Below are 22,561 nucleotides of genomic sequence, written 5' to 3'. Positions count from 1 at the left end.
GTTTTTCGGGTTGTAAAGAATGTTCGTGTGTGGGCTTTAAAAATCTGCGCATGCTCAGAAGCAAGTTATGAGATGGGAGCGCTCGTTTCTGGTAAAACTACCGTTCATAATGGAGTAAGCACATTCATCACACTGTAACAGACAGAAAAGCGCAAATCGTCTTTTACTAACATGAAATCAGCTAAAGGGTGACGTCATCCCAATGGAACTTCCCCTTTATAGTGCCGTCGTACGTTTTGTACGTCACCGCGCTTTGCTAGAGCATTTTTTTTTTCACGACCGTGTGTAGGCAAGGCCGTTTTAATGATGAAGTTGAAAAAAAACGTTTCTAGAGCCTGAAAAACTTTGTTTTTTAAAACCCGAAAAATGATCGTGTGTGTGCGGCATTACTCTCACAATGACAATGACAGCACTGTGCAGCACCACAGATCACCGACATGTTCTCTCCTGAGTCACAGTGACAGTCTCTCTCCAAGCCAGGTGGTCCCTCTAGTCCACTCCAGTCTAAACAGCACAGACAGTACTGCTTCCAGCCTGCCTTGCTTCCAACCCACACACAAGGCTCTGACCGCTCTGCTTGGCTTCCTTTCACTATGAGATCACACGACATGCTCAGGCACCGCATCTGCCAGAGCCGCCCAAACACACTGTAGCAGGCACTCGGATGGTCTCAGTCGACTTTCGGACTGAGCCGAGCGTCACAGCCATATTTTTTACCGGCAGCCTTTTCCTTTTACTGGCATTTACTGGCAGGAGAAAATTGCCTGTTTTTTACTGGCTGCCATTAAAAATAGTGACGGTTGGAAACACGCAAGCAGGCGGAAAAAAATCATGGGCTTCATCAGAACCCTGCTCTGTTCACTATGAGTAATAGGATCAACACATAAAACACAGTGCACCTTTCTGTGCACCCGCTCCCAGCCAAAGACCCCCGGCTGGGAGGCGGGTGGAGACAGAGCTGGCAATGAAAGAGGTAACACTGACGGCTCAGCTTGGAGATGTGCACCCGCTCCCAGCCATAGACTCCTGGCTTGGTGGTGGGGGAAAGCGGAGCAACCCGCTGACAATGCGCAGAGTCGGTGAAAATGACAGGTCGGTGATGGAAAGAAGAAGATGCCGCCAGGCCAGTGCCAACTCATTCAGCCCCACTGCTAACTTAACTAGAGTGGTAGTACAGGTGTGCAGTACAGTAATGGTTAACACGTCACCTGACCTCAGTACTGCCAACAGCATCCCCCAAGGTCAGAGTTGGCCCTGATGTGGCCCCATGTGAACCCTGAATAAGACAGCACTGTAAACAGGTACCGTATTTATCGGCGTATAACACGCACAGGCGTATAACACGCACCCTAACTTTAAGAGGGAAGTTTCAGGAAAAAAACTTTCCACAGCCCCCTGTGTATAACATGCAGGCACAGTTTACCCTCTATTTTCAGGGTAAAAAAGTGAGTGTTATATGCCAATAAATACAGTATATTCCTGTGCTTTCTGCATTTTTAAAAAGAGACAAAAAATGAAGAAATGTGCATGTATTGCTGACATGTACTGCATATTTTTTCTTTTTTACCTGCATATAAAATATTCTGTTTTATTAACAACATTGACCATTAAAAATAACGATTCTGTAGAGTCCGAACTAAACAAGAAGTAAAAGAATTTAAGAAGTCAGCCTTTAAAACATACTTTTTTATTAGGACTGATAGAGCTAAGGAAAACATCTTTTGTTCTTTTGTCTCCTGAACAAATATCTAGGCTTTGGTAGAGATTTTGTCAAGAAATTCAAAAAATTTCTTAGCTTCTTCTTCACGGTATGGCGCCATACTCTTCATTAAATCTTTATATATTTGGCGTTGTTCTTCAGTTAAGTGCTTATGATCAGATTCTTCCTTCTCTGCTGCTTTCAGTTCTTGCTGGACTTGCTCTACAAAGGGCTTAATCTTGGCATTCATATCCTCCCTAAAAGAGTTCAGTTTGTCAACATGACCTTCAAATAAACTTTTCATTTCTGAAAGAAATTGTAACTGAATTTTCAAGGCCTCTGTATTAGCCTTAGTAACATAAGGTAGAATTTCATCTTTCAAAGACACTACGAATTTTATAACGTTTTCGGCGTATTCCTTGACAATGGGTAAGACCTTTGTCTTGTATGTTGGGTGATGTTCAGTAATTTCCTTATCCACTTCTTTAAAGGTTTCCATAATGGTGTCACCAATTACAAATAACATGTTGTATGTATCAAAAAATAATGTTTCAGCTCTGCTCTGCAAGTGTTCTCTGTAAGACAAAATCATATAAGGGGGATTAATATGTTCCTGTATCAAACAGGGTGCATTTTTAAAAGATCAGCAAATACATTTCTTTCCAGATAACCTACACATATATTTCACAATTTTTTTTTTCTCTGGAAAAAAAAAAAAAGTTTTAAAACTTATCCAAAGGCAACGTAGGAAAAAAAAAACTATTGCCCCACTGTGAGGAAATCACAAACTTATTTTATTTTCCTTTATAACCTATTCCGCAAAAATATTTGGAATATTTCTACCATAACAGAATGATCAATTTGAGGTGTTGGCATAAACTTAGCCATTTATGGACGTTTAGAGGTCTTCCCATGCCGGCAGCAGAGTATGGTGGATTGGAGGCAGTCTTGTCTGTATCTTTAAGGCCCTGTACACACAAACGGATATCCGATGAAAACGGTCTGCCGGACCGTTTCCAGCGGACATTTCTGCTCCAGATTTTGATCTGATGGGCTGTACACACCATCAGATCACAATCCCCGCGGAAAACATACGCGGTGACGTGGCCGCCGCGACGACGTGCACGACCCTGGAAGGTAAATACTTCCACGCATGCGTCGAATTACTTTGACGCATGCAAGGGATGGGGATCGCTTGGACTTATCCGGTGAGTCTGTACAGACGACCGGATCAGTCCGATGGACCGGTTTCCAGCGGATAGATTTCTTAGCATGCTAAGAACTTTTTATCCGCTTGAAAACCGGTCGGCTGGACAAATGTCCGCCGAAAAATGTCCGCTAGGCCGTACACACGACCGGATTTGTCTGCTGGAACTGATCCGCGGATAAATCCCAACGGACAGATCCGGTCGTGTGTACGGGGCCTTAGATATGCTAATGTAAAACACGTGTTTGTGAGTACCCATTTGTTTTTGGGTACTCACTAGGTCTGTGCGCCTTCTTTTTTGTTGTTTTTTAGTTTGCAAAAGGATCCCAACTAAGAGGGCAGCAAGACGATTGTGTTTTATATTTGCAAGATCAGCCAATAGGAGAGTTTATCTCACCCCTAAGCACCATACCTGAGCGCAGGAGGTTATGTTTTCAATTCAGTTTTTTTACAATGGGCCAGGCAGGAAGTAGTTAAATTAAAATTAAGAATAACTTCATTTTTAAGCTTCCGAAAGGTAAGGAATGATGTAAAGTGCTGCGTACATTTAGGGGCAGATCCACAAAGATCTGCCCCGGCGCAGCGTATCTGACATACGCTACGCCGCCGTAACTTACTTCTGTTTGGTTCGAATCCAGAAAGAATTTGCGCCGTAAGTTACGGCGGCGTAGTCTATCTCTCGCGGCGTAACAGCACCTAATTCAAATGCGGCGAGTAGGGGGCGTGTTTCATTTAAATGAATAGCGTCCCCGTGCCGAACGAACTGCGCATGCGCCGTCCCTAAATTTCCCACCGTGCATTGCGCTAAATGACATCACAAGGATGTCATTGTTTTGACGTGGACGTAAATTACGTCCAGCCCGATTCACGGACGACTTACGCAAACGAAATTTTTTTTTAATTATACGTGGGAACGACGGCCATACTTAACACTGCGTACACCACCAAATAGCAGCTTTAAAAAAGCCGACTAGAGACGACGTAAAAGAATGCGACGGCCGCTCGTACGTTCGTGGATCGTCGGAAATAGCTAATTTGCATACTCGACGCGGAAAATGACGGGAACGCCACCCAGCGGACGCCGAAGAATTGCATCTAAGATCCAAAGGCGTACGAAGCCGTCGTATCTTGTTTTGAGGATTCAAAACAAAGATACGACGCGGGAAATTTGAAAGTACGCCGGCGTATCACTAGATATGCCCGCGTACTCTCTTTGTGGATCTGCCCCTTTCAGTTTAGAGGTCTTCCAATGCCGTCAGGAGAGTATGGTGGATTGGAGGCAGTCTTGTCTGTATCTTTTAGGCCCCGTACACACGAGGGGATATCTCCTCCGGATTTTGATCCGATGGCTTGTACACACCATCGGATCAAAATCCGTGCGGAAAACATCCGCGGTGACGTGTCGCGCCGTCACCGCGGCGATGACGCGGCGACGTCCACGACGCTGGAGGGTAACTACTTCCAAGCATGCGTCGAATCATTACGACGCATGCGAGGGATGGGAGCGGACGAATTGATCCGGTGAGTCTGTACAGACGACCGGATCAATCCGCTGGTCACGATTGAAGCGGATAGATTTCTTAGCATGCTAAGAAATTTCTATCCGCTTGAAATCGATCTGCCGGACGAATCTCCACGGATAAATATCCGCTAGGCCGTACAGACGACCGGATTTGTCCGCTGGAACTGATCCGCGGATCAATCCGTTCGTCTGTACGAGGCCTTAGATATGCTAATGTAAAGCACGTGTTTGTGAGTACCCATTTGTTTTTCTACTTTTTAAAAAATATTGGAGTTATGGGTATTCACTAGGTTGGTGCGCCTTCTTTTTTGCTGTTTTTTAGTTTGCAAAAGGATACCAACTAAGAGGACAGCAAGACGATTGTGTTTTATATTTGCAAGATCAACCAATAGGAGAGTTCATCTCACCCCTAAGCACCACACCTGAGCGCAGGAGGTTATGTTTTCAATTTTAATTTTTTTTACAATGGGCCAGGCAGAAAGTAGTTAAATTAAAATGATGAATAACTTTGTTTTTAAGCTTCCTAAAGGTAAGGAATAATGTAAAGTGTTGCGTACATTTTCAGTGCATGTAATAAATAATATGTAAAACAAATGATCTCGCTTCCTATTGTATCTTCAGGACAGGAAATGAGAGGAGAGCTTTATATTGCAAGGCAGACAGCAAAAAAGAAAACTGTCTGGGGTTTGCCTATTCTATCCCAAACTATTATATTTGCAAAAGTATCTTTTTAAAATTATTATATATTTTTTTTACCTTAGCCTTTACCTTTTTTTAGCTAAACATATTTTCTCAAAAGAGTTTCCGCTCTTTTGCATATGCACATTTTCCTATACTTTTAAGAATATTTAAACTAGGGTTGCACCGATACCGGTATCGGTGCCAATACTAGGCAATACTAGGCATTCAAACGTACAAGTATCAGTACTCGTGAAAATGCACCGATACGTAAAACTGATACCTTCTGGCTCAATTGTCAGCACGTTTAGAGGAGGAGGAGGACATACAGTAGGGTGACAGCATGGTCCTCGTAGTTGTGGGGCCAACAGCGCTGAGTGTTGGGAGTGCTGTGTTTCTTTATCACTTGGTCTCATCCAGATGGTAATATTACACCGCACACTGATAGATGAGGGAGACTACCCCCTCTTTGCTCCTCCTCATCTGATCTCCCTAAATGCTGGAAATAGGTATCAGTAATTGGTATGAGCAAGTACTTAAAAAAAAGTATTGGTACTCGTACTTTTTTTACCAAAAATAGGTAGAAGAATACGTATCGGCCTAAACTGAGGAAAAAAACATTTTTATATATGTTTTTGGGGGATATTTATTATAGCAACAAGTAAAAAATATTGAATTTTTTTCAAAATTGTCGCTCTATTTTTGTTTATAGCGCAAAAAATAAAAACCGCAGAGGTGATCAAATACCACCAAAAGAAACCTCTATTTGTGGGGAAAAAAGGACGCCAATTTTGTTTGGGAGCCACGTCGCACGACCGCGCAATTGTCTGTTAAAGCGACGCAGTGCCGAATTGTAAAAACCCCTTGGGTCATTTAGCAGCATATTGGTCCGGTCCTTAAGTGGTTAAAGAATTATTTCAGTAAAAACTTATTGTTAGAAACAACATGGATCTGTCCAAGACATTTGGGACATCTATCCATTTTAATAAATATGACTCTTCTAAGCTTTAATTCACCCTTTAGAGGGCTCTAGGCTCCGTTCGTATCTTGGTGTATCGGGTAACAATCGTGGGAAAATCACGCAAACAGAATCGTGGGACGCCTGTTGCCCAAAAGAAGCTCTTGTACTTATTTTCAGCAACAGACATCCGGCAATTCTGTTTGCATGATTTTATCATGATTGTGGACCAACAGATTGTGGGAAAAGCGCGCCGCATTTGGGGTGCTATTGAAAGTGACAGGGAACGCACGGGCATTCTGCAATTTGCCACTGTTTCGAACCGCGGGCAGAATTGTGGTGCTTCCGCACGCAATTCGGAATGCAGAGATGGGAACGAAGCCTAATTTGTTAGTAAAATGTGTTAATTTGTTAGTAAAATGTTAGTAAAAATGTATATGCTTCATTCGGCAACTCGTGACGCACCGTATGCGCCGGTGGAAAGCTTTTGGTCATACGTCAATCACTTAGCCTGTGAATAGGAATGCCCAATCCCACAGGATTCACTACCCGGAAGCCGGGGGGGTAAAATAGCGATAAAATGGTATGTGCGTAAAAAAATCAAAAAAAAAAATCAACGTACTGTCAGTGTCAGAAGTCAGCTCAATGTAATGTTAGAAATATGTTTTAGGGTGAACCCCCGCTTTAAGAAGTATCCTCTCTAAGAAGAGCAACAGCTCCCTCCCAAGCAGGTACCCAGGTGTCCTGATAAGAGCAACTTTCCAGCTCCAACAGATGTATAGATGTCAAAAGCAAAGATGAGTTTAGCAAAGATGCATTACTGTTAAACCATGTATTTTTAAAAGAATTGGCTAACACCTGATTACAACTTTCCCCTTTTTTTAGTTTTTTTTAAAGTGTATTTTTGTGCGTGTACTCGAGAGAGGAGCCAGACTGCAGGAGTTGGGAGGCCTCCCCAGAGGCAATCTGCCACCTTTCTCCATGCCCCGGGTGGCAATGGCGGGTGTGTGAGGGGGTCCTCCCACACAGCCCTCCCTACCTGCTCCGCTTTGAAGCCCAACGGGGCAGAGGGACTCCCTATAAGGGAGTGAGAGGATTTGCCCGCTCAACCAGCCCTGTTAGTCCTTTGCCTTCAAAGTGCGTGCATGTTAACCCAATTTCGAGTGCGTGTAAGTGTGGTGGTTTTTGTGGGAGGGGGGTGGGCGTACTAAGCGCAGGCTTACCTCGCATAGCACACCCACCGGGAGCCGGGCTGAGACCACAAACTCAATTCACATGTAGCTGAGACCGGGATCCGAACCCCTAGCTGCAGAGGTGGATGGTTTATCAGCGCAGTGCCAATCGCGTTGAGCCACCGCAGCTCCCTACAACTTTCCCCTTAACGTGACATAATGGCAATAGAGCTATCTAGTGGCCGGCAAGCTAACTGCACTTGCCTATTAATAAAATGCAAAAGCAGTAAACATTGCAATGCCCACGCTCCATAAGTGGGTTCCTAGGTGTCTGCAAGGAACCACCTCAAAAATTCTAGAAATATCAAAATATACCACTTCAAAATGACCCAGTGCCCCAGCTTCTCCTCACTTCCTTAGAAAAAGAAAGTACATTTTTTTTCTTCGATAAAACCATGGCTGTTGCTTATGATTTCATTCTGATCTATAGAATAGATTTATCTAGATTTTTTTCCACGTTTGGCAAATAATGGAGGGAGAAATATGAGGGGAGATATTGACCTTAACAACTTTATACACAAAAGAAAATAAGGAATATACATTTTCTGTAAAAAAAAAAAAAAAAACATATATATATTTTGACCAGGTTTAGAAAGTAGCTGAATATAATTGAGCTTACATCTTTTGAGAATCTGTTGAATCAAGCATTCCTACTAACTCTGCTCCAATCACATAGACACCAGTAATCATGCGTTTCAGACTCTCTTGAGCACTAGGTCTTACATGTTCAGTATTTTTTTCCTGGGGAATTGAGTGACCCTGAGTCCCTGCAGGACAGAAAAAAAAAACTGTTAATACAAAAGGTTGCTATGGCACATCAACTGTGAAAACAATCTGTGAAAAATTCTGTACGCTGTATACTTCCCCATGGTGTGTATGGCTGACAGCGCTGGGCTGATGGAACCAAAATGTGGTTATTGGTCGATATATTTTGGAGTATACAGTAGGATTCCCTTCTGGGAGCTTAATACACAATGGAGGGGTAATGGGAGTTGACTCAGTTATGGTCTTGGACTGTCGGAACCCATCCAATTATAGCTTCCCAGGAATTTCATGATATTTTCCCATGGTCAGCTCTAACTTGCTGTTAGAAAAACTCACAATAAATAAACGGGGTACAAATAATTTTTGAATTAAAGTGTATCTAAAGTCAAAACTTCAAAACTTTTTTTTTGCTTTTGTATATAGCAGGGAAAGTTTAGCAACCCCTTCAGATTTGTATTGCTGTCTGAGTCCTCACAGGGGAGAGTGACACTCTCTAATTGCTCTAATGGTCATTGTCATTGTGACTGAAGGTGAGGGAAAATCCAAAATGTTGGGTTGTCCCCAGAACAGGAATAGAGAGCCAAGTCTACCAACATGTGTATTGCTGTGGCAACCCTAATTTTTTTGAGATTTCCTTTCACTTCCTGTTGTGTTTACGGGACAGGGTGTGAAAGCAAATCTCTCCAATGGGACACAGATGGCAACAACAAAAAAATCCTCTCCTTCCTTACTCTGTCCAAAATGTATATACATTTATGGTATATACTGTACATACAGTATACATTTGGTTTTATATATACCGTATATACTCGAGTATAAGCCGACCCGAATATAAGCAGAGGCACCTAATTTTACCACAAAAAAATGGGAAAATGTATTGACTTGAGTATAAGCCTAAGGTGTCCATCTGCATGCCTCACTTTGCCTCACTGTGTCCATGTGCATGCCTCACTGTGTCCATGCCTCACTGTGTGCATGCCTCACTGTGCCCATGCCTCACTGTGCCCATACCTCACTGTGTCCATGCCTCACTGTGTCCATGACTAGACTGACATTTAACATGTGAGTCTATGGAAGAGGTGTCCGGCTTTGAAAAATTGGTGCTCCCAGCCTTAGGTCCTCTAGACAACAAACTTTGCACACTTGTAGAGGAGGAATGGGGCTACATGTGTGCAACGTTCTGGGTCCAGGGGACCTATGACCGTCCAATACTGGGTCCCCAAAGTCACCTGAGAAATTACCGTTTAACATGGGAGTATATGGAAGGGGTGCCCGGCTTTGAAAAATCGGTGCTCCTTAGCCGTAGGTCCCCCGGACAACAAGCAGCCAGCCGGTACCGGGTCCCCAAAGTCCGGGAGATCAGATGCAAAAAGGTGACTCGAGTATCAGCCGAGGGGGGCATTTTGAGCACAAAAAAAGCTGAAAAGCTTGGCTTATACTCGAGTATATACGATATATATATACACATACACATATATATATATATATATATAGTGAAAGTAAAGACTATGGCCCGGATTCACAGACAGCGGCGCACATTTATGCCGCCGCAGCGTATCTCCTGTACGCTACGCCGACGCAGCGCAGAGAGGCAAGCACAGAATTCACAAAGGACTTGCTCCCAAAACTGCGCTGGGTTTCCTAGGCGCAAGCCAGCGTAGGTGGAAGTGGGCATGAGCCATGCAAATGAGGCGTGACCCCATGCAAATGATGGGCCGAGTGCCAGACAGATACGTATAACGAACGGCGCATGCGCCGTCCCGTGGACGCATCCCAGTGCACATGCTCAGAATCACGTCGGAACTACTCCCTAAGATACGTCGGATCACTGCCTACGGCGTGAACGTAACCTACGCCTAGTCATATTCACGTCCTACGTGAAATACGTCGGCTTGTGTTCCCTGGTGCAGCACTTTGCATGGATGCTGCTGAGTTACACCTCATGTTATGTTATGGGGCATAACTTTACGCCGGACGTATGACTTTACGTGCACTGCTTCGGGCGCACGTACGTTCGTGAATCGGCGTATCTCCCTCATTTACATATGTGAATAGAAAATCAATGGGAGCGCCAAATGCGTCCAGCGTAAATATGCGCCCACTCTACGCCGGCGTAGGCAAGTTATGTCGGTCAGATGAAGCCTGTTTTTAGGCGTATCTTAGTTTGTGGGCCCGGCGCATAGATACAACGGCGTATATTTGCACTTACGCGGCGTATCTGGAGATACGTCGGCGTAAGTGCTTTGTGAATCCGGGCCTATGTATAAATATCGGTTACACCACTAGGGTAGAGGCAGGTGAGCTGGGCATCCAAGTGCAATTATTGATTTTATGTTATATGACACTAAAAATACACATCGTTAATTGGTATCAGCGAGTACTTGAGAAAAAGTATCGGTACTCTGCTGACACCACCAGCTGTGGAAGGGAGTTTCACATCCTTACCACAGTAATGCCTCATACACACGATCAGACTTTTGACCGTGCAAAAGTCCGCCTTGAGTCCGTTGGAAGTCCAACGGAAAGAAAGAGAACATGTTCTATGTCTAAGGTCCGTCGGACTTCCGACAAAAAAAAGTCACATGGAGGCCACACACGGCCGGACTTTCTGAGAAAAAAAGCTAGTCTGACTTTTTTTCTCGGAAAGTCCGGCCGTGTGTACGAGGCATAAAGAACCCCCTATGCAGTTTAAGAATAAACTGCTTTTCATCCAATTTCATTGTGTAGCCACGTGTCTTTTATAGAGACCCGGGAGTAAAAAGTTTCCTCCCAATGCTAGAGTCACTATTCATTTGGTTTATCTTGCTGCACGATGTACTGCCCTCCTGAAAGGACCAAGGTATTTTAGGTGTCCTGCATGCAAAAGAAAAAGTTGTAATAGTTTTTGAGTCGCTGATAAAAATAAAAGAGGGATGGACACTAAGATGGCTTCCCACTTCTCAACATTAATGGCCTACATTAAAGGACCCAGGTAATATTTTTTATCATTTTTGCACAGCTGTGATCAGAATAAAAGAAAAAAACGACAGAAAAAAATGGGTAGTTGCTGAGAGCTTCCCATCCGCTTGATTCCTTAAAGTGATATGAAACCCAAAAACAAACATTTAATATATTGCAGCTTACCAATACTTAGATTTTATGGTTGCATTAGTTTTCTTTTTTAGGCTTTCTTTTTTCTATTTGTACCTGGTGATCTGTCCAGTAAGTCTGTTTTTCAAAAGAACAAGCTTTCTTCCAGATCAATTTCAGTTGGAGGGATGAGACAAACCATTTATCACTTACAGGGGTGCTTTCAATGATCAGTTAATAATTAAAACTTTTTTTTTGTTTGTTTTGTTTGTTAATTTTTTTACACCTTTAACCGCTTCAGCCCCGGAAGATTTCACCCCCTTCCTGACCAGAGCACTTTTTACAATATGGCACTGCATCGCTTTAACTGACAGTTGCGCGGTCATGCAACGCTGTACCCAAACTAAATTTGCGTCCTTTTTTCCCCACAAATAGAGCTTTCTTTTGATGGTATTTGATCACCTCTGCAGTTTTTATTTTTTGCGCTATAAACAAAAAAAGAGCGACAATTTTGAAAAAAAAAACACAATGGCCCGGATTTAGAAACATCTGCCTATCTTTAGGTAGGCGTAGCGTATCTCATATACGCTATGCCGCCGTAACTTTGAGAGGCAAGTCCTGTATTCAGAAAGAACTTGCGCCTAAAGTTACGGCGGCGTAGCGTATATTGGCCGGCGTAAGCCCGCGTAATTAAAAATAGGCTGGTAGGGGGCGTGTTGTATGCTAATTAGCCGTGACCCCACGTAATTGACGTTCTTAACGAACGGCGCATGCTCCGTCCGTGAAAATATCCCATGCTCCAAATTACGCCGCAAATAGTCAATGCTTTAGACGTGAATGTAACTTACGCACAGCCCTATTCGCGTACGACTTACGCTAACAAAGCAAAATTTAAAGCTGGCCCGACGTCCATACTTAACATTGGCTACGCCTCATAGAGCAGGGGTAACGCCACCGTAAGTTGTATCTGAATTCGGGACAATATCTTTTACTTTTTGCTATAATAAATATCCCACATTTAAAAAAAAATATATATATTTTTTCTCAGTTTAGGCCAGTATGTATTCTTCTACATATTTCTGGTAAAAAAAAAATCGCAATAAGTGTATATTGATTGGTTTGTGCAAAAGTTATAGCGTCTACAAAATTGAGGGTAGTTTTATGGCATTTTTATTATTATTTTTTTACTAGTAATGGAGGCGATCTGCAATTTTTATTGGGACTGCAATATTGCGGCAGACACATCAGACACTTTTGACACATTTTTGGAGCCATTCACATTTATACAGCGATTAGTGCTTTAAAAATGCACTGATTACTGTATAAATGTCACTGACAGGGAAGGGGTTAACACTAGGGGGCGATCAATGGGTTAACTGTGTTCCCTCACTGTGTTCTAACTATAGGGGGAGGGGACTTTCTATTGGAAGAGAGAGATAGGTCTTCATACTTTGTATGAACACACGTGCCATTCTGCCGCAGTAAAACAGCGGCGGGTGGTCGGCAAGTGGTTTACATATATTTACACATTTCACATTGAAAAAAGTTCAAAATGTAAACAAATAAAAAAATATTGTAAATAACTTTTCAATCCTTTGTACCATTGCTGACAGCTAAAGTGTAAACAAAACAGTTGTGGTAGGTCATTGGCAATGGCGAGTACTAAAAAAAAAAAAAGTATCGGTACTTGTACAAGTTGTGAATTTATATCCCTATGGGGTAGACATGTTGTGTTATATATTATATGTTGTGATTAATACTAATACTGTATTCATTGAATCTTTTCACATCATGTGGTATGTGGCCTTTTTCTCATTGTGACTTGTTTTACTGTCCACCTTCAGCCGCTGCTCCGGGTCATTGGATCCGCACCCACCTTGAGGGGACACCTCATCGGGCTGCATGGGGAGCAAAGGGTAGGTTTTCCATCTAGTCTACCCCATAGGGATATAAATGCCAGCCTGCACTTTGTGTAGGGGCTTCATTGTGGGGGCCCTATGGGAGGAGGGAGAGACCCTTTGGACCAAACTCTGTGGGACCTTGGTTCCCGATGCCTTAGCACATGTCCTAGCCAAACTGTATATGATGTAAATCATTGTTTAAAAGTATACTGTATTCTATGAAATTTATGAAATTGTTAAACTACTTTTGTTGTAATCTCTTCAGAGCCTTTCACTGCGACGGTCTAGTCTTAAATCCCCTGACAAAGCCAATGATTGGCGAAACTAGTTGGGTAGACTTGATCTTTGACCTGTATCTCTATGTATTGCTCCCACAATCTGTTTTTCTCTGTTGTTACTTGAACCAGATTTTATCTTTTGTAATTAATACAATTTTCTTATTTTTATAAATATTTGATATGTTTGGTTTCTATTTGTTGGCAGCGCAATAATCCCATACCTCCCAGGGTCTTTCAAAATGTATTCATGTTTTGTTCTTGGGTAGATATATTTTAAGAAAAGGGGCTTAGTTAGTAGAAGGTAATGTATGCAGAGAGGAAGAAATCGCTATCTAATGATGAATGGCCTCACTGGTTTGAGCACTAGGGGCCAGATTCACGTAGATGAGTGGTGGCGTAACGTATCGTAGATACGTTACACCGCCGCAATTTTTCATCGCAAGTGCCTGATTCACCAAGCACTTGCGATGAAAACCTACGCCGGCGGCCTCCGGCGCAAGGCGGGCCAATTCAAATGGGCGTGTGCCATTTAAATTAGGCGCGCTCCTGCGCCGGACCTACCGCTCATGCTCCGTTTCCGAATTCCCGCCGTGCTTTGCGCGAAGTGACGTCATTTTTTCGAACGGCGACGCGCATAGCGTAATTCCGTATTCCCGGACGGCTTACGCAAACGACGTTATTTTTTACATTTCGACGCGGGAACGACGGCCATACTTTATACAGCAATACGATTGCTGTGTAAAGTTAAGGCACCAAAAAAAACGACTAACTTTGCGACGGGAAATTAGACTAGCGGCGACGTAGCGAACGCGAAAAAGCGTCGTGAATCGCCGTAACTCCTAATTTGCATACCCGGCGCTGGTTTACGACGCGAACTCCCCCCAGAGGCGGCCGCGGTATTGCATTTTAAGATCCGACAGTGTAAAACAATTACGCCGTCGTATCTTAGGGATATCTATGCGTAACTGATTCTATGAATCAGTCGCATAGATAGAACAACAGATACGACGGAGTATCAGGACCTAGATGTATAGGTGCAGAAAGAGGTCTTGGCAGAAGATGATGCTAAATATGTCAACAATCTGTATGTTCATATCAAAGTGTAGCCCATTGTGGGAGAACATTTTGAAGTGACAACCCTGATGTTGCACATAAGGCATGGGAAGACATCATTATCACATTTATAATTAAGGTGCCTGGAAGCAAATTTTCACATTTATTTTCGCACATACTCTAATGCGTACACATATCGGAATTCCGTTCAAGCTGTCTTGAATACACACTGTCAGACCAAATTCCGACCGTCCAAAACGCGGTGATGTAAAACACTACGACGAGCCGAGAAAAATCAAGTTCAATGCTTCGGAGCATGCGTCGACTTGATTCTGAGCATGCGTGTTTTTTTCTCCGTCGGAGTTTCACACAGACGATCGGAATTTCCGATAGGATTTTTTTTCATCGGAAAAAAATTAAACATGTTCTATTTCTAAACTCAGACGAAAAAAGTCCGATGGGGCCCACACACGGTGGGAATATCTGATGAAAAAATTTCGTCTGACTTTTTTCATTGAAAATTCAGGTCGTGTGTACAGGGCATTAGCCTGCAGACAGAAAAGAGTTGCAATTCTTTATCTTGCTTTATGATGCTTTTTTAGAATAAACTGCCACTTTGCCCATTTAACCAGAGCACCACCAGAGTACTTAGGATTCAAACATGTAGGGATATATGTGAACTCCATACCAATAAGGAAGACCAGCAGTAGGGATGCAACCAGGGATTTCATTCTGAAAAGGTCTTAAAGCTGTAAAAAAAAAAAAAAAAAAAACAGAAAAAATTACAACATTTAGATAAAAGTAGATAAAAGTAGTTCTGATAACAAAAAAAAGTAATTTTTTCAGTTTTGGGTAATGATAGGGATTTGAACACCTATCAGTCCCATTGGGGAGATTCATCATCTCTATATGTCCTGTTTATCATTATAACCAAGAGGGAAATCAAAAGGAAATCTCATATTTTGTGTTGTCACCAGAACAAGACTAGAGGGGAAATCTTCCAATAGGGCACTAGTTCTGGTAACCGTGACAATTAGGCCCCTTTCACACTGAAACATTTTTCGAGCGTTATTCGAGCGTTATTCGAGCGTTATTCGAGCGAAGCCTCATCTGCAATCCCAATGTGAAAGCCTGAGTGCTTTCAGAGCCCTTTCACACTGCCAGCGCCCGAAACGTTTTAGGGCGTTTTGCAGTGCCTCAGTGTGAAAGGGTAAGAGTTTTTACAGCGCTTTCAATTCATTTCAATGGAAAGGGGCGTTTTTGGAGCGTCTTTTTCAGCGCCCAAAAGCTGCTCCAAAGATGCTGCTTGCAGGATTCAGTGTGAAAGGGTCCATTGAGATGCATGGAGAGCGTTTTATGAGCGTTTTAATAGCGCTATTTTTAACGCTGTAAAAACGCTTCAGTGTGAAAGGGGTCTTAATCCATAAGACCCCTTTCACACTGAAGCGTTTTTACAGCGTTAAAAATACACATTCACTTCCTGTTTTGGTTTTGGGACAGGAAGAGAAATGTCCCCAAAGCAACACGGATGGCATAAAATACCCTCTTTTGCTCTATCCAAAATAGAAAGAAATCTTTTTTTTGAACCTGTGTACTGCGTAGAGGAATTTAAAATCATAAATCTGTTTTGCACACATTTAAATACCATAACTCAACTTTGCTAAATTAACTAAAAATGTTTTTTTTCCTGCAAGTCTTCCCTTAAAAAAATGGGGGTTTGAGTTTTTGAGTCAGGGGTGGCATTTTTAGGTTTTCATTACTTTTGTGTTTTTTTATTTTATTTATTTTTTATTTATTTTGTCACATGAAAAGATAGAATAAAATATTTACAAAAATGTGAGGGGTGTACTCCCTTTTGTGAGATACTGTACACTTGTAAGGCCTATTATACCATTGCCATTAATAATGTCTCGCTGCTTGCTAATACTGCTGTGTCATCAGAGGTCTCTTACTATTTAATGAGAGCTTGAAATAAATAGACAGTTTTTGCATGAGAAAGAGCAAGAAGAGCCTCAGCAAACTACTAACCAATTTCTATCTGCCAGTCAAAGCAGGCCTATTATTACAATTCGATTTTTTAACCACTTCCCTACCATAGGACGTCATATGACATCCTGTACTTTGTGTGGGGATATCTGAATAATGCTTGCAGATACAGGCATCATTCAGATATCCCTATTTTCAGGCGGTGATTCTGTGCACGATAAGAATGATCATAGAGGCGGTTCCGCCGCTTGATCGTTCTTATAGGCGATGCTTCTCTGGGCTCTCCTGTGCCACCGGAGGCCCAGAGAACGAATCGGCCGCCGGCAGATGGTGAGCATAGAGATTTTGTCACCGGTCATCTCTATGAGCATCGGAGACACGGGCGAGACGTTATGACATCGCGCCCGGGTACCCGGAAGCAAACAAAGCCGCAATCGCGGCTGAAAGCATGAGATTGTGAATTTTTTTTTCCGGCTCAGTGCAGATAACCCGCAGGTAAACCGCTCTGCACCTGCAGATCAGTTTGAAAGCAGCCCAGTAATCACTGCAGAAAAGATATGCCCATATATACACTGGGGGGCAGATCCATAGAGATCTGCACCCGCGTAGCGTATCAGAGATACACTACGCCACCGTACCTTACCTGGAGTAATTTCGAATCCTTAAAGCGGGGGTTCACCCTATAAACCCAAAAAAAAAAAATTTCTTCTACCATAAAATCAGGCATTGTAGCGCGAGCTACAGTATGCCTGTCCCGATTTTTTTATCCCCGTACTCACCGTGTACTCGTACATCGAAGATACCGACTCCCCTCGGGGAATGGGCGTGCCTATGGAGACGGAGGATGGCGCGTCACGCTTCTCCGGAAATAGCCGAAATAGGCTTGGCTCTTCACGGCGCCTGCGCATAGCCTGTGCGCAGGCGCCGTGAAGAGCCGAGACCTACTCCAGCTGTCTTCGGGGAGAGTGACGTGCCAGGGCCGGCCGTCAATCATCCTCCTTCTCCATAGGCACGCCCATTCCCCGCGGGAGCCGAAATCTATAATGTACGAGTACACAGTGAGTACGGGGGTAAAAAAAATCGGGACAGGCATACTGTAGCTCACGCTACAATGCCTGTCTCGATGGTAAAATCGTGTCACTGAGGGTGAACTACCGCTTTAAAGATTTTGCGCCGTAAGTTACGGCGGCGTAGTGTATCTCTGGCGGCGGAATTCAAATCGGCGATTAGGGGGCGTGTTTCATTTAAATGAAGCGCGTCCCCGCGCCAAATGAACTGCGCATGCGCCGTCCCGAAATTTCCCGCCGTGCATTGCGCTAAATGACGTCGCTAGGACGTCATTTTTTTTAATTTAGACGGGACTTACGTACATTCCGATTCACGGACGGAAAAAAATCAAATTAAACGCGGGAACGGCGGCCATACTTAACATGGCAAGTCTAACTATACGCCGCAAAATACCAGCTTTAACTATATGCCGGAAAAAGCCGACTACAGACGACGCTAGAAAATGCGGCGGCCGCGCGTACGTTTGTGAATCGACGGAAATAGCTCATTTGCATACCCGACGCGGAAAACGACGCAAACTCCACCCAGCGGGCGCCGAAGTATTGCATCTAAGATCCGAAGGCGTACGAAGCCGTACGCCTGTCGGATCTTACCCAAATGCCGTCGTATCTTGGATTCAAACTAAAGATACGACGCAGGAAATTTGAAAGTACGCCGGCGTATCAGTAGATACGCCGGCGTACTTGCTCTGTGGATCTACCCCTGTGATTTTAGTAATAAACTAACTTTTAATAGCAGTATTTTATTCTATTCCATCCCAGAGCAGGAGGTTGCTGGCCACATCAGAGGTCTCCGCGGGCCACTGTTTGGGCACCCCTGCCCTAGGGTGTCTGCTAAAAAAATATATATAATGTTTGGGTGATCTGAGTAATTTTCTAGCAAAAAAATATGATTTTTAAATAAAGGAGAGAAGTGCCAGAATAGGCGCGGTATGGAAGTGGTTAAAAAGCTGCTAAAGACACCTGAATTTTTTTTTTTTCTTATGAAACAAATCAGATTGTAGGGCTGTTGCTTTAGGTAAGCCAAGCTATTTGTAAAAGAAAAAATATCAATTCCACAGCCAAATATGCGCTGAAAGTGTATGCTGTCACTGGGACAGTCCATGAAAATCATATTTTTCCATAACACCACGTATAGCTTTAGGGCATCTCAAAACATGTTATTTAAATTATTTGTATACTTCTAATGTTGCCCCTCTTTACGGGACTTTTGTTTTTTGTTCTGAACATTTTCCATGGCAGTGTATTTGACAGTAGCTTGCCTATAGCCCTAAAAATGACCAGAATTTAACAACTAGATCCATTATAGACTTTTACTGGAATTTGCCTATATTTCAGGTTCATAGAATTGTGATTCAAATCAGGGCAGATTTACCAATTGCTAGTTTTAAGCAAGTAACTAATGAAAACTAAAAAAAAAAGTTATAGTTTTAAATACACTTTAAGTTTACACTATTTTAACATTTCAGCTGGAGATTTAACTTATTACAAATGCCTAGGTTTTCTTTAAATCTAATATTCTCAGTTGCAGAGCATGAATTAATAAGTATGGTGGGTCCTCATTGAAATCAACGGATTGGCCCAAAAGGTATGGCGAATAATTGGAAACCCAATTAGTCACACTTTATAAAGATTCCTTCAAGACTTTTTACAAATGCCTTTAAAATTTGAGATCAGTACATTAAGAAGAAAAGCATATACCTTACCAGTCAACCAACACCTGAGTCTTTCAATGATAAGGCACGCTTTGCTTGCTTGATTTTTTATATGCTTAGCCTGAGAGCACCCACTGATCGATGGGCACAACTCCAGTCAGATAAGCAGCCAGGAACATTTGCAGTACAAACAACAAACAAGTGGGGTCACCTAAAATATAAAGCAGCAGAAAAGTCCACCAGTAACCGTTAAATGTTATGTGTTCATAATATTTTGCATATACAGTAGTTTATCAACCATTAAAATATTTGTAAAGCATAATCAAATTTAGCTTAAAACAATATATGATATATATGAAGTTGGCTTACAGCATGTTCCAAAAACCTTGAATTCTGCTTACAAATCAAACACTGAGGATGTCGACAGAGCACAAATATAGTGTCATCCTGATACACTAAGAGCGACCCCTGGCAGACCTAAGTATCCACGCTAATGGAAAATTTAGATAATCTCTGAATACCATTCGAAAGTAATTTCAGAGATAGCATTTAAATGAACCAGTCCGTCATTGAGCCTAGGTTCACACTGCTGCGAATTCATAATCGCGGTAAAATGCGCGATTTTACCACGATTTCGCGGCTGCGATTTTGCCGCGATTTCGGCCGCAATTTAATGTAAATCGCGGCCCGAAATCGCAAAAAGTAGTACAGGAACTACTTTTTGAAATCGCAGATGCGGCGTCGCACTGATTAGGACAGTGCCATTGCCGACAATTGCCACCGATTTGAGATGCGATTTGACATGTCAAATCGCATCTCAAATCGTTCCAAATCGTACCCAGTGTGAACCAGGGCTAAAAGTTGTTTAAAGTAAAAGGATTGTCTAAGAGAAATTCTGCGTACACACAATCATTTTTCAGGTTGTAAAAAACGATGTTTTTCAGGCACTAGAAAAAACAAAGGGCCAGATTCACAGAAGAAGTACGCCGGAGTATCTACTGATACTCCGGCGTACTTTCAAATTTGCCGCGTCGTATCTTTAGTTTGAATCCTCAAACCAAGATACGACGGCTTTTGGCTTCGATCTGACAGGCGTACGGCTTTGTACGCCTTCGGATCGTAGGTGTAATACTACGGCGCCCGCTGGGTGGAGTTTGCGTAGTTTTCCGCGTTGTGTATGCTAATTAGCTTTTTCCGACGATTCACGAAGGTACGCGCGGCCCTCGCCTTCTCTTACGACGCCGCTAGTCGGCTTTTCCCGGCGTATAGTTAAAGCTGCTATTTCGTGGCGTATAGATAGACCTGCCATGTTAAAGTATGGCCGTCGTTCCCACGTCGAATTTTGGCGGGAACGCGCCTAATTTAAATGATCCACGCCCCCTACCCAGATCATTTGAATTAGGCAGCTTGCGCCGGAGGGATTTACGCTACGCCGCCGCAACTTTACAGGCAAGTGCTTTGTGAATCAAGCACTTGCCCGTAAAACTTGCGGCGGCGTAATGTAAATGCGATACGTTACGCCGCCGCATATGTACCTGAATCTGGCCCAAAGTTTTTTTCAACTTGATCATTAAAACTGTCTTGCCTACACACGATCGTGAAAAAAAAAATGCTCTAGCAAAGTGCTGTGACGTACAACACATACGACCGCACTATAAAGTTCCATTCGGATGACGCCACCCTTGGGGCTGCTTTAGCTGATTTTGTGTTAGTAAAAGACGATTTGCGCTTTTCTGTCTGTTACAGCGTGATGAATGTGCTTACTCCATAACGAACGGTAGTTTTATCAGAATGAGCGCTCCCGTCTCATAACTTGCTTCTGAGCATCGCGGATTTTTCACACGACCATTTTTTACAACCCGAAAAACGACAACGTTAAAAACGTCGTGAAAAAATAGAGCATGTTTGAAAAAAAAATTGCCCGTTTTTCAGAACCCGAAAAATGCTCTGAAGCCCACACACGATCGTTTTTAATGACATTAAAAAAAACTTCATTTTTTAGAACGGTCGTGTGTACGCGGCATTAGAGTAAGAGATACATATACATGTAGAGATTTCTCTTGTTTAGCCCCCATGGGATAAATGTGCAAAATACGTTGATTCCTCCATCCCCACTTAGGAGGAATTTGCACTGCTGATTGTTGTATTCAAAGAGCTACAGTTGTTTGTTTGGCCATCAATTTTCCACCCAACTTTGTCAATTTTTTTATAAAATTTGTTGATCTAGGTGATGCCAACAGTACCACCCACAGCTAGACTTTCTAATGATTTAACAAGATCAGACAAGATTCAAGCCATGTATGGCTAGCATAAAAAAAAAAGGATACCTGATATTAGTTTTGTGAGCCAGAAAACCCTCCTTTTTGGGCCTCTCTAAAACTAGTGTCACTTTTTTACTGTGGGCCTGACTTCCTCAATTTCAGAGCTAAGCTCCAATGGGGGCTTTTCATTATACAGAAGAATAAAAACAGGTGAAACTTCACCCTGAAACAGGAAAGTCAGATCCCTAGTAACAAAGTAAATGTAGTTTCCCAGAGGCACAAAGAGAATGTTTTTGTCTCCTGCAAAGATTACAGCTGACATCTTTTGTGTCTGATTTTAGACTAGACCATTATGTTTAATTAAAAAATATATTAGTTTACATCATAAATATAATGGGCCAGATTCTTGTAGAATCTGCGGCGGCGTAGCGTAAGCCATTTACACTAAGCCGCCGCAAATTACTGGAGCAAGTGCGGTATTTTCCAAGCACTTGCTCCGTAATTTGCATCGGCATAGTGTAATTGGCCCGGCGTAAGGCCGCGTAATTCAAAGCGGGCAGCTTGTATTTAAATTAAGCGCGCCCCCGCGCTGATCGAACTGCGCATGCGCCAGGCGGAAAAATAGCCCAGTGCGCATGCTCCAGCTCACGACGGAAAACGTCAATGACGCCGACGTGAGCGTCATTGACGTAAAGTCGTATTCGCAAACGACTTACGAAAACGACGTAAACTACGGAAAAAGCAGACGCTGACCCGACACCATACTTAACATGGCATACGACGGACCTACGTAAACTTGCCCCTCATTATAGCAGGGGCAAGTTTACGCTTACGGAAACTTCATAAAATCACTGCGTCGTCCGCGCGTACGTTCGGGAATCTCGCGTAACTAGCTAATTTGCATAGACGACGGGGAAAACGACGATGCAACACCTAGCGGCGGGAAAAAAAATTGCATTTAAGATCTGACAGCGTAAGAGCCTTACGCCTGTCAGATCTAATGGGTATCTATTCGTAACTGATTCTAAGAATCAGTTGCATAGATACCCTGGGCCAGATTAGGACTTACAATGGCGTTGCGCCGTCGTAACGCCTTTGAGAATCTGGCCCAAAGTGTATCGGTGATCAGGTTATGGATATTTATATTTTTTTATTAAATTTTTTAAAAGAAAAAAAAATTAGCTTTAAAACAGTTGTAAGGTATCTTTAAAAAAAATAGCCCACCTTCAG

General features: G+C 42.8%; 1 protein-coding gene across 2 annotated transcripts; it reads right to left on the bottom strand.

The window, feature by feature from the left end:
* Nucleotides 1-1,668: 1,668 nt before the first annotated feature.
* Nucleotides 1,669-19,228, bottom strand: LOC120916600. Of its 2 annotated transcripts, none has more exons than XM_040327670.1 (4): nt 19,122-19,228; nt 15,051-15,111; nt 7,916-8,063; nt 1,669-2,274 (listed from the first exon to the last, which is right to left on the bottom strand). In XM_040327670.1, exons 2-4 carry the CDS (start codon nt 15,091-15,093, stop codon nt 1,749-1,751), a joined length of 717 nt encoding a protein of 238 aa, XP_040183604.1. In that variant the 5' UTR covers nt 15,094-15,111; nt 19,122-19,228; the 3' UTR covers nt 1,669-1,748. The 2 variants fall into 2 exon arrangements, with proteins under 2 accessions (XP_040183604.1, XP_040183605.1); XM_040327671.1 differs by having other exon boundaries at nt 19,117-19,139.
* Nucleotides 19,229-22,561: the final 3,333 nt, after the last annotated feature.

This window comes from Rana temporaria, chromosome 10 (assembly GCF_905171775.1).
Source record: "Rana temporaria chromosome 10, aRanTem1.1, whole genome shotgun sequence".
Taxonomy (NCBI): domain Eukaryota; kingdom Metazoa; phylum Chordata; class Amphibia; order Anura; family Ranidae; genus Rana; species Rana temporaria.
Note: the sequence above shows the minus strand (reverse complement) of the source record. Positions and strands in the feature narration are given on the sequence as shown.